The 12,644-nt window shown below is 46.0% G+C and overlaps 1 protein-coding gene across 1 annotated transcript; it reads right to left on the bottom strand.

The window, feature by feature from the left end:
* Window positions 1-311: 311 nt before the first annotated feature.
* On the bottom strand, window positions 312-10,038 carry LOC118075490 (beta-1,3-galactosyltransferase 1-like). The gene is made up of 2 exons (XM_035097501.2): window positions 9,857-10,038; window positions 312-3,193 (listed from the first exon to the last, which is right to left on the bottom strand). The coding sequence occupies exon 2, from the start codon at window positions 3,102-3,104 to the stop codon at window positions 1,995-1,997; it is 1,110 nt and encodes a 369-aa protein (XP_034953392.1). The 5' UTR covers window positions 3,105-3,193; window positions 9,857-10,038; the 3' UTR covers window positions 312-1,994.
* Window positions 10,039-12,644: the final 2,606 nt, after the last annotated feature.

Below are 12,644 nucleotides of genomic sequence, written 5' to 3'. Positions count from 1 at the left end.
TTAACCCCATGGACCAGAGCACGCCAGGCACTCCTGTCTTCCACTGCCTCCTGCAGTTTGGTCAGACTCATGTTGGTGGCTTCAAGAACACTGTCCAACCATCTCGTCCTGAGGTGGCCAAAGTATTGGAGCCTTCAGGATCTGTCCTTCCAGTGAGCACTCTTATACGGTATATTAAGAGCGAATAAAACACTTCTCAGTTTGTATCATCGTAATCACAGCATCATTTTAGACACTACTTTTCTCCCACTTAGCGGCCCGCAAAGCAATTTACAATAAAGAAACACAAACAATACTAAAAAAACAAGATATGGATAAATAAATGAATCAGTTTAATAAACTTCATAATAAAACAAAAGACATAGATTATATGAATGAAATAGGGAACAACGGGGTTTTTCTTACACAGGCACTTAATTCTCAGGCCAAAATTATATGACAAGTGAAAAAGGCATTCAGTCAAAAAGATCAAGTCTGTTCTTGGGATCCCCAACATAGCTCCATGGGCACTACAAGGTCCATCAATACCCCCCTGCCCCTACCAATTTTTAACGATGAACTAGTTACTAGGCTCTTTTGGCTTAGGGAGGGTTGGATGATACATGCTGCCTGCTTTCTAATGCTTTTTATTTGTTTTGCGGGGTGTAGGTGTTTTAGGATTGGGGGGAGGTTCTGGGCATTCCCAGTTTTTCTTCCATGAAGTGGGTTCAGTGAATTCCACTTTGCTGGAGCATGAGAAAATTTAGGACTTGTATAACAATACTTTAGTTACTTTTTCTGAATGCTATCCCCTGGTTTAGGATTCACTTTTTTCCTCCTTTTAAACCTTATCTCATCCTTCAAAGAAAACAGGGAATGGTTGTGTTAACGACTTTATAGTGATTCATGTATAAATAACGCTGTGTGGTGTATTGGGAGAACCTCTTTGAAAACAAACAGTGTACGTCTCTCTGTGTGTATTTATTTATTTATAAAATTTCTATACCGCTTTATATTTTTGATAAAAATCTCAAAGCGGTTTACAGCATATTAAATCAATTAAACAATAGCCGGGCGATGTCCCTTCGGCTTCATAAGGAGCCTCTTGAGTAGGGCTGGTGAGTGTGGGCCTCGCCCCCTAGGCCAGATGGACAGGGCCTTGCAGGGAGCCGCCTTCACACTCACAGGTGGGCAATGGATATTTATATATATGAAAAAGCAACAGAACATGACAAATAAGTCTTTTGCATAACTGGCAACAATCCAAAGAGGCATATCTTATGTGGAGTATGGCTTCCTACTGTGAAGGAAACTTCTACTGATCTGCTTAAAATTACTCTAAAGATGACCAGCCTGCATTTCAATATGTTGGAACAGGTGAACTCTGCATTGCCCTAGTGCAGACACAAAAATTGTTGAGGTTTTTTTTTTTGGTTGCCATATTTAAGAGGTAAACATACAGAACTGCTTGCACACACAAAACGTATATATATTTAAAAACCCAAAATCGCGAACAATTGCTTTAAAATGTATAATTCCCCCTGGATGGGTATAGAGGACCCCCCAAAGAGGATATTTCCGGGAATTCCTGGATGTATGGCAACACTATGCCTGCATGGCCGGAGGGTTGCTCTCTTCCAGTAAGTGAGGTGGTGGTTGTGATGATCTCAAAACTCTGAAGTTGTCAATTTGGCACATTAGTAGCATAGTGGTCAGTTCAGAGCAGACCAAACAAGTTCCTATGGGCAGCTGCAGAGATTCCATGGGGAGGAAAGCAGTGTGAATGGCAACGGACCACACTGCACGATGAGTATGTTATGTGGGGCCAGCTCACTTCTAAGGGCATAAATACACATTTTGGCAAGCACAGTATCTTCCTCCTTCTCTGAGCCATCCTTCCCTTCCTCATCACAATTTGTTGGCATGGATTTGTCCATTGTACAGGAACATGCCCGCATGTTGCCAGTCCTCTATGCCAACTTCTCCACAAGAGTGTCTGTTCACCTCCCTCCCTTTTAACTCTTGCAAGTCTGGTTCTGGTCCCGAAAGTCAGGCCAAATCTGCAGCAGCTCCTCTGGCCTGTAATAATGCACCACCACCACCTTGGAGAACTTGCACTTCTCATACTTGACTTTGAACGGGTTGAAGAGACCCAAGGGGCTGTTTGTCATGCTGATGCCCAGCTCATACAGGCAGATTCCCATGAAGACATCTTCCATGTTAATGACCTTGATAGTCTTTGCTACCTGGTAGATCTTCTTGGCCAGATCCCCAGAGAACACATACCCTGAGCCTGCGCAGAAGGGCGGGTAGGTCTCATTGAGGTACACCTCCCGTGGCACATACCACTTGGAGGCCTTGTCACGCACTGGCTTTGCGTTCCTGTAGATGTACCCTGTCATGTAGTTCTTCTTGGGTGGCAGGTGAGGCTGCAGCAGCTGGGACACCATATAGTTCACATTGAGAAAGATGTCACTGTCTGCCTTCACCGCGTAGGTGGCATTGGGGCAGAACTTGCTTATCCACTCCATGCCCATCAGAGTCTTGAGGGTAAGGTTGTTGTAGGTATCCAGGAAGTCCTGCTGAATAATGTCTCTGTGGATGGAACTCTCCTCTTCCAAAAGGGCCTGGAGCGGGTATCCAAATTTTGGGTGGACACCCGTCAGAAAGAGACGAAGAATGGAAACCCCAGGCACTGAGCTCTTGTTGCCCCACGTCTGCCGGATGGCCTGCCTTGTGGGAAAATGCTGGGGCTCAGTTATCACCAGCAGGATCAAGAAAGGGCTCCTCTCCCGGCATTTGTTTGGCTCGTTGAGAAGGAACTTATAATCAGTGGAATAGACAACCTCCAAGGGATGCCGCGTGGCCACTGGTGGTGGTGGGGAAATCAGAACAGAGGGCTTGGTCTCCCTTGTCCTCTCCAGCGCAGATTCCCATTCAAATCCTATTGCACTCTTATCATTGCCTGTGGAATCAGGGCCGCGCTTGAGCTTGATGTGGTGTGGCGAGAAAAGAGACTCCAATTCTTTCATCGCAACAAGTAGGAAAAGCAAAATAGAGCAGAAGAGGACCACACTGGGAAAATTCTGCAGCTGGGTTATCAGCATCTTCCTGGTACCTTTCATACTTTTGGTGGGCAGGAAGAGGACACTTGTGGACTGTATGTGGGTGGGGGAGAGATCGTGTACAGCTCTGTCCCTTTTCCAAATACAACCTGCAAAAGAGAAGCCCAGTGAAAGGGAGATGAATGTTGTTCTCTGTCTGTCTGTCTGTCTGTCTGTCTGTCTGTCTGTCTGTCTGTCTGTCTGTCTGTCTGTCTGTCTGTCTCTGTGTGTGTACGCACACGAGGGAAGCTTTTGGGATGACTGAGCGCACACAGAATCTGCCAACTGCTGACACACTCAAGAACTGCCCATAATACCTGCCTTCTTGCCCTTGCTATCTGTTTCTGGAAGGAAAATATGCACTCCCAGGGATTGGCATTATTTGCTCAACCCATCTATTTACAGATCCATTGGAATCCGAATGAAGTGTTATGTGAGTTTGTAGGTACCAGACTCCTGAACTCTTAGATGCAGTAAGGGGCTCTGTCTGAGACATCAAATGGATGGGGCCCCTCCCTGAGCTAGAAAGACAAAGTTAAAATTTTGGGGGCTGTGGTATGAACTGGAGGAAAAGCTGCAGGCTGGAAAGGCACAGAGGCAGAGCATGATGTTTGATTTCTGCTGGGATCCACAGCTGTGGCTACGGGAGAAACAATAACTTATTAGGGTGATTATGCTCCAGCCCTCTCCAGCATAGGCTCAGGTTGTATATATGTTTGTGTAAATTAACCATATAAAGACCACACAGTCTCCACTGTGCTTCGCTTCTAAAAGGAAACACAAACTCTGGGTAAAGTGACCAGCTGGGGGTGTGCCAGGGTGTCTGGCAAGCTGCAAGGTTTGCACTGATGGAACAATTGCCATTGTGCTACATGGAATTCTTCCCTGTATTTCCAAATTAGGCCATAAACTTTGGAATTTACCGAAAGAGCAGCAGCATAAACAAAAATTCAGCAAGTGCAGGAGGCAAATTTAGCAATACAGGTAGTCTAAATCTCAACATGTTTAGAGCGCTAAGTCCTTCATCTGAAACAGGAATAGCTTACTTGTTGTACATGTGGTGCTAAAATGGCAGACTTTAAACACGTTTGGTGGAATATTTTAATTTTTGCTAAATTCTATCTCAGAATCTTATGACAGCTATATTCATTTTTGTGTCTCTTTCTCAGATGATGGGTTGGATCCAACCGTGGTAATACTCAGAGTAGACTCATTTAAATTAATGGATGTGACCAAATTAGGCCCATTCATTTCAGTGAGTATACTCTATGTAGAACTTGGTTGAACACAACCCTAATCTTGTTGAAACTTACAGGGATAAGGATTTCTGTTTTGGGTGTGTTGTTGTTGGCTAAGCTATAAACCGCGGTTTGTACAAGAGTGTATGGCATATTGCCCTTATGGAAAATTTGACTTACAAATGAAGGCTGGCAAGAACAAAGAACAAAGATACCTTTGTGGGAGATTGGTGGTGCTTCATTTCATTTAAGAGTTTTCCAGAAAACCAAAGATCAGTTCTAAAGGTTTATACTAACTTAATAATAAGAAGAATGTGTTTTACAGATGTGTATAAGTGGGATGTATGGGTTGTTAGGGGAGGGGTAGTATCACGTCATGCTCCTTCTGGGATAGTTTGTCCACCTTTGGTCCCCACCCTGCATTCAGGGTGGGTTCCTAGAAGCTATCAGCATGTGACAGCAGCCACACACCCGGGAAAAGACTTTGATTGCTGGCTAAACCAGGTGAGGGCTGTTGATGGGTCTCAAACCCTCAGTGACTTAGGTACTTTCCTTGCATGTGAATACAGGCAGCCCACCTAGAAGAAGGAAAACTCTGATCCTAAACCTCCACTGCATTGTGGGATCTCTTCAGGAGAATCTGAAGAGATGTGATGCTACATGTGATGCTAAAATGGCAGACTTTATATATGTTTGGTGGAATTGTTTAATTATTGCTAAATTATCTGTCTCCTGAGAAATCTCTATGTGGGACAAGAAGCTACAGGTAGAACTGGATATGGAACAGCTGATTGGTTAAAAATTGGGAAAGGAGTACCCCAAGGCAGTATATTGTCTCCCTGCTTATTCAACTTATATGCAGAATTCATCATGTGAAAGGCTGGACTGTATGAATCCCAAGCTGGAATTAAGATTGCCGGAAGAAGTAACAACCTCAGATATGCAGATGACACAAATTTGATGGCAAAAAGTGAGGAGATATTAAAGAACCTCTTAATGAGGATGAAAGGAGAGCGCAAAATATGGTCTGAACCTCAACATCAAAAAAACCTAAAATCGTGGCAACTGGTCCCATCAGCTCCTGGGAAATATGGACTGGTAGATTCCCCTGAACCACCTGGGCTGCTTTAACAGGCTTATCTTCTATTTTATACAGCCCAATTTTTATCTTTGCATGGCCACATACCTGTGTTCCATTCTTTACTAGACAACCATCCTGTGTGAACTGAACACCATACCCTGCATTAATCAAACAGATTACAGACAACAAACAGTAGTCCAAACTGCTGACAGAGTCTCTGGTAGGGGAGTGTTCAAACATACACCTTCTGGGGACCATTCTTAATTCTACTTGCACTGGCAGAGCCTGAAAGTGTATTAGCACAGTGGTTCTACCATCCTTGTGCTGGCGGAGCCGCTATGTTGGTGACTTAAAGGTGTGGAGGTGGAGGCATGGTGGAGTTGGCACAGAGCTCAGTCATGGAGTTACACTTGCTTAGGGCTTGCTCCCTCCCCCTGCCTTGTTGGCATAAAGCTACAAAAGGTCAGGTACCCGTTGGAACATTCCCTTTGAAATCAATGGGCTGCTCTCCTCTCCATCTCCATTGGAGGACAGGAGTCCAAATAGTAACAGTGCAATCAATCTCCACCTCCCCACCCCTTTCCCTTTTCTTTTTGGTTAATATCAACCCTGATGAACTTGGAAGCTTGCTCATTACTTTCAATCCATCTTAATAAAGGAGCTATGCTGCTGTTGCTCTTTGGGTTTTATCTCGTGGACCACCATGGACCAGTAGGTGCGCCTATATTGCTCTCAGATTCACAGTGATCCATATGTTCCCCTTCTCTAGTTCTGTCCTTCATGTTATTTGTTTAAAAGGTTGGTTTATTTGCAGCTCAATAAACTAGAGACGCTCCTTCTGCTTTAGAAACTTATTAACCCTATTGTTAAATATAATTTTTGATAAACTATTTCCTTATAGGTCTTAATTATTTGCGAACTTTCTGCTGATTTTTTTTTGTTTGCTGCCCTTGCCCTTCTCCGGACTTCAATTTTGGCTCCAGTACAGATTGAGCTGGCTTGCCTTTTCTGCTTCTGCACCAGAAGAAGCAACAGCTTTCTGCTGAATATGGATAAATGGTCCAGGCAGACCTATTGTGCTTGTTTTGGGTGGTTCCACCTTGCACTGAAGCAGAATGGGTAAAAGATCTGGTTTTAGCTGGGTAACAGAGTAGGAGCAGGGAGCCCCGCAATGAAATCTCTGCATGTATTTCAGAAAGTGAAAATCCGGACACAAATGTTGTTGAGTTGCTGTGCCACTTCCAATAGCAGTTGCTATACGTCCAGAAGATACAGGAGCAAGTGTTTTGAAAAGAGGCTCTCTTGGTATTCCAAAGTGGACTTTAGCTGCAGTGGTGTAGCAGCATTTCCTGGTGCCCGGGGCCATGGAGGGTGAATGGAGCTTGTTGTGCCAGCCCAACTCTCACCAGCAGCACCAAGTGGGACTGTGCTGCACAGCTTGTCTGCCTGTGCAGGGGGGGAGCCCAGCTGGTTGATGCAGCCCTTGAAGGGCAAATTCCCCCAATGCCTGTGGAGAGGAGTGCCAGACCAGGCCACTCTGGGGTTACCCCTTGCCTGCCTCCCTGTGTGCCAGCTCACTATCCAAGCAAGGCGTGAGTGAGCAGCCATTCAGCGAGGCAGGCCAGGGATGCGACAGTGAGACCATCCTGGAATTAGGAGCCCAGAGACCCTCAGCAGCAGGCAGGGCGAGACTGGGATCCCTGAATGGGGATGCCTGGTTTGCACCCCCTCAAAATTGTGCAGCCAGGGCCATGCCCCCCAAGCCTCCCCCCACACTACACCTCGGTTTAGCTGACCAGGCTCTTAAAAGGTATCAGCATCACCAGTTGCTATTGATATTTCTTTGCCTGAATCCAACACATCACCTGACCCTTCTTACTGCTTCCATCTGGGTCCTGCAGTTTGCACCGTTGCGTTTTGCACATGAGAGGGAGAAGGAAGACACAACAGTCAGCACTTCAGGGAGTGAAAAAGGCTATCTTGGTCCCCAGCTATTTGCAGCTTCCCCCTGTGCATAGTTTTACACTGCGAGCTCCTTGGGGCAGCTACCTGTATTTTTCGGACCATAACACGCACTTTTTCCATCCTAAAACAGAAGGGGAAATGTTGCTGCATGTTATGGAGCGAAGGCAAGGACAGCAGCGGATCCCTCGAGCGGAGGGATGTATCTGCTGCCAGAGCCATAGCTCTCAGCCGTAGGGGAGCAAGGAGCAGCCCAATATCGGGCTTTTCCCGCTGCCTCCACGGCCTCCACCAGCGGCAGAAGGTGTGTGTGGGGGGGTGACGAGCAGCCTGAAATTGGGCTTTTCCCACTCCCCCCAGGGCCCCCCGGCAAAAGGTGCGGGGGCGAGAAGCAGCCCGAAATTGTGGCAAACAAGATGGAAGGGGTACTGGGTCGCTCAGCTACTTTAACGAGAGAGAGAGAGCTCTCAAAAGATCACCCTGATTGGGGCATTGGGGAAGCGCAGCTCAGCTGCTTTAACGTGTGTGTGTGTGTGTGAGAGAGAGAGAGAGAGAGAGAGAGAGAGAGATCAAAAGATCACGCTGCTTAGGGCATTGGGCACGCCCATCTTAGCCATAGAGGCTAGTGGCGCGGTGAACCATGGCGCTGGGCACTGGAGGGCGCTGGACGCCGCCAAGTGAGCGCAGGGTTCCAGCAGTCTGGCCAGGACTGTGCTCCACGAGCTGAGAGGCTGCGCCGTGTCTCTCTCCTTCTCCAAGGACTCCGCGCCACACCTCCTCCTTTCCCCCGCACTGGGCTCCGCTCAGTCGAGCTTTGCCACCAGCGCGCGCACAGCGCCCAAGCGGCTCTTGCTGGTCCCGCTCAGCTGCTTTGAAGTGTGTGGTACGTCAACACACTCAGCCCTTGAGTATATTCAACACCCCCACCCCTTTATTTGATTCAACACCCCCCTACAAATACACACACACACAGCCCCTGAGTTTATTCAAATCCCCCACCCCTTTATTTGATTCAACACCCCCTACAAATACACACACACACACACACACACACACAGCCCCTGAGTTTATTCAAATCCCCCACCCCTTTATTTGATTCAACACCCCCTACAAATACACACACACACACACACAGCCCTTGAGTTTATTCAAATCTCCCACCCCTTTATTTGATTCAACAACCCCTACAAATACACACACACACACCTTGACTTGATTCAACACTCCCTTTATTTGATTCAAAACACACATACCCCTACAAACACACACATCCACACCTTCACTTGATTCAACACCCAGGAGAGCAAGCCCAAGCTTGCTCTGAATGTGAGAGGCTTTTGTATATGAGGCAGCAAAAGCAGCAAAAGATACATGCATTTGGGACCTTCTGGAGTGCATCTCTCCCCCCTCATTAGAGAATAATAACTGGGACTAGCAGTCAAAAGTCACAGATCAGAGACTAAATCCAGCACTAAATCCCACACTGTGCCAGCCTCCTCACTGCTCTGCTGGCAGCCTCCCCTTTCCCATGAAGCCCCGGGAAGGTTTGGGAGCGGTGGCAGGCTGTTCACTGTTGCCCCACGCTCAGAATATTTTTTTCCTTGTTTTCCTGCTCTAAAAACTAGGTGCGTGTTACGGTCCGGTGTGTGCTATGGTCCACGAAATACGGTACCTTTGTATTTGCTTCTTATGCACCATGCATTAGTTAACAGCCCCCCAAAAGTTACTAGGCCACATAATAAACACATAAATAAATTACTAGGCTGGCTTTTTACTTGGAGGGGAGTGGGGCAGATGAAGCATTTCATCCCATCTGTACCAAACCCGAGTAAAAATGTGGTTAGCAACCAGAACAGGGTTGCCATACATCCAGAATTTCCTGGACATACCCGGAATACTGCAGTTGGAAGCAGTGTCCGGGCAGAAATTTAAAATTCGGACGTTTGACAAGCCACATCGGCAGCGTCGTTTTTGGCGATTTTGCTTTTATAAGCTCAAAAATGTCGGGGTTTTTTTTTTGCAATTTTGCCAAAAAGCTCCACAAACAACTTCACCTCAACAAAAACTTAACAACCTTTCCCTCCCCCCAAAAAATCAACAACTGCCCTGCCCCCCAAAAAGCCACTTCAGCAACTTTTGTGTCCTGCTTTCACTGTTTGAAATATGGCAACCTTAGACTAGGTCTCCTCCAGAGCCAGTATAAAAACACAAGGGGCTGCCATACGAGAGACAGAGTGCTCTGCTCCCAGCAGCCCCCAGCCCACTCGGCTGCATACACTTCCTTGTCACCCTTGGTGACCAAGCAAATGGTTAAATAAATACAAGCCTGCTCAATGAAACACCTTTGCCATCATCAATTTCAATGAAATCTCATTCAGTGCTCCAGGTATTTGTTCTCTCCCTCCTTGAGGGACCTCTTAGTGGTGCCTTTCTACCCCTCTCCCATTCTCTTCTCTAAGGTGCCTTTTGCCGCATCTCAGGTGAGCACTTACCTGCCCGAGGTGCTTTTCACTCAAGGTCGCCACCTGCCTTTGACAGAATACTCTGGCTGAATGTCAGCTGCAATTTACCTTTCCCCGGGGAGGGTGGGGCACAAGAGGAAGGGATAATGTCTACGCCATCCAGCTAAAACAGAGGAAAGGGAGCAGGGACTCTGCTTCCAGAGAGTCTTTTATCCAGGACCATTGAAGCACCTGGAAGGAGCTGCATGCCAATCCCATGCTGAATCTCTCTCTCTCTCTCTCTCTCTCACACACACACACCAAAAAAGAACATGCCCCTCAAAGCCAAACACAAGAACAAAATGAAAGGGATGAATTTATACATTTATATAAATGTATTTTATATAAACAATTGTTTTATATAAATGCCAATGGGTGTTAACATAATGCTTACCCTCCATCATTTCTCCAAATAGGGATGCCCTGTTCATTTATTTATTTATTTATTAGATCTGCCTTGCCTGAATCCAGCTTGCTCTTCTGCAAGGATAGCCTCAGCGTCAAGCTAGTTGATTAATTTGTAGTAAAGGTATTTTGCATATAGCTTACTGAGTACAGTGGTACCTCTACTTACAAATTTAATGCATTCCAAACGCACATCTGTAAGTCAAAAAATTCTGTAAGTCGAATCCCATAGGAATTCATTGGGAGAAAAAATTCGTAAGTCGAAGCAACCCTATCTAAAAATCCGTAAGTAGAAAAAATCCTATCTAAACCACATCCAAGATGGCAGATGGAGCTCCGTTCGTAAGTAGAAACATTTGTAAGTAGAGTTATTCGTAAGCAGAGGTACCACTGTATTGGTAAAAGACTAATAGGTCTATAACTGGCCGGGTCTGATGTAGGGCCCTTTTTGAATATTGGCATGATTACCGCGACAGCCCAGCTGTCGGAGAGTAAGCCTGGTGAATCAATGTGAGAGAATACTGTTGCCAGCAGGGGGCCCACCATCTGATATGGGACTGCAGGAGTTCTGGAGGGAAGTAATCAATGCCTGGGTGGGGCTTTGTTGTTTTTTAGCTGTATGATTAGATTTTCTACCTCCACTGTAGATACTGGAGGCCAGTCCGGTAGATCTTCTGGCAATACGGCTGGGTTATTATGCTGAGCTGCCTGATTGTGATAAAGTGATTGAGAATATCGAGTCCACTCTCGAGGTTCAACGGTACAAATGGGTCCGTTGCGTTCCTAGTAATATTAGTAAGCCTAATATGGTACGCCAGAAACAGGGTGTATCTTTCTCGTATGATGTCTTTACAAAACTGTGCCAGGTGATTCTCTTGGCTTTTTGTCTTTTCTCCTTTATTAATTTTTGTATATCCGTCTAAGAGAGACGTATGCAGCAAATAAATGAGGCGCCCCAGTAGTCCTGTATTTACGATTAACTCCCCTCAAGTGTCTCTTTGTCTGCACTCGGAGTCAAACCAGCTGGCTAATTCCGTTACCCTCTTTGTGGCAGTGTTTTGTATCACAGTTGTTAGGTGTAGTTTCAGCCTTTCTGTCAGTGTCTTGAAGAGCTCCAAGGCGTCAGCCGCGGAATTGGCCGAAGCGATGGCAGTATGGATGTTCTTTAGCTCCACTGATTGAAGGAGGTGAGTTAAGTCTGCATTAAGTACAGTGGAACCTCGGTTTATGAATTTTCGGTTTATGAACGCCGCGGACCCATCTGGAACGGATTAATTCATTTTCCATTACTTTCAATGGGAAAGTTCGCTTCAGTTTATGAACGCTTCAGTTTATGAACAGACTTCCGGAACCAATTACACCCATGCTTCGGGTTAAGTACGCTTCAGGTTGAGTACTGTGCGGACCAGTCTGGAACGGATTAATCCACTTTCCATTACTTTCAATGGGAAAGTTCACTTCAGTTTATGAACATTTCAGTTTAAGTACTCCGCGGACCTGTCTGGAACGGATTAATCCACTTTCCATTACTTTTAATGGGAAAGTTTGCTTCAGTTTATGAACGCTTCAGTTTAAGTATTCCGCGGACTGTCTGGAATGGATTAATCCACTTTCCATTACTTTCAATGGGAAAGTTCGCTTCAGTTTATGAACGCTTCAGTTTATGAACAGAACCTTCCGGAACCAATTGTGTTCATAAACTGAGGTACCACTATATGGGGAACCATTTGATTCTTTTAGGTGCAGATAACGTACGTAACCTAAACAAGTACGTAACCCGAACAAGCGCGAAAGCGCGCTTCTGCGCAAAGGGGAAGGGGGAGGAGCGGACAACCCAAAAAGTATGTAACCCAAACAAGCGTGAAAGCGTGCTTCTGTGCATGCGCAGACTGCGTGCACAGTGGAAAATACTTCTGGGTTTGCGGAGTGCACAACCCGAAAGTACGTATCCCGAAGCAAACATAACCTGAGGTATGACTGTATTGTGGGTTAGCAATGGAATTGTTGAAGAGCGGGCCTGCAAGTGCTAGAGTTAAGGGAAGGTGGTCCCTCTCAGTGTTATGTACCACTTGAAACTCCGTGATGAACTTATATGCAAATCTTGAAATTAGGATGTACTCTATGACACTACTGCCAAACTTTGTGAAGTGAGTATGTTCCCCAGGGTGATCCTCCTCTTTATTGCCATTTAGTATCAGCTGCTCCCTCTGTTTTGCGGCCAGGGCTAAACAAAGCCCCGAGTACTATATTTTTCGGACCATAACACACAGTTTTTCCCTCCTAAAACAGAAGGGGGGAAGTTGCTGCGTGCTATGGAGCGAAGGCAGCCAATTTCCTGCTGTCTGCTCCTTTCCCTTCACCATTGCTGTCGGCA

This window comes from Zootoca vivipara, chromosome 16 (genome assembly GCF_963506605.1).
Source record: "Zootoca vivipara chromosome 16, rZooViv1.1, whole genome shotgun sequence".
NCBI classification, from domain to species: domain Eukaryota; kingdom Metazoa; phylum Chordata; class Lepidosauria; order Squamata; family Lacertidae; genus Zootoca; species Zootoca vivipara.
This window is presented reverse-complemented; position numbering and strand designations above follow the sequence as displayed.

Excerpts from the sequence above, each read along its gene's own strand:
- LOC118075490 (XM_035097501.2), bottom strand. The coding sequence starts at position 3,104 with ATGAAAGGTACCAGGAAGATGCTGATAACCCAGCTGCAGAATTTTCCC.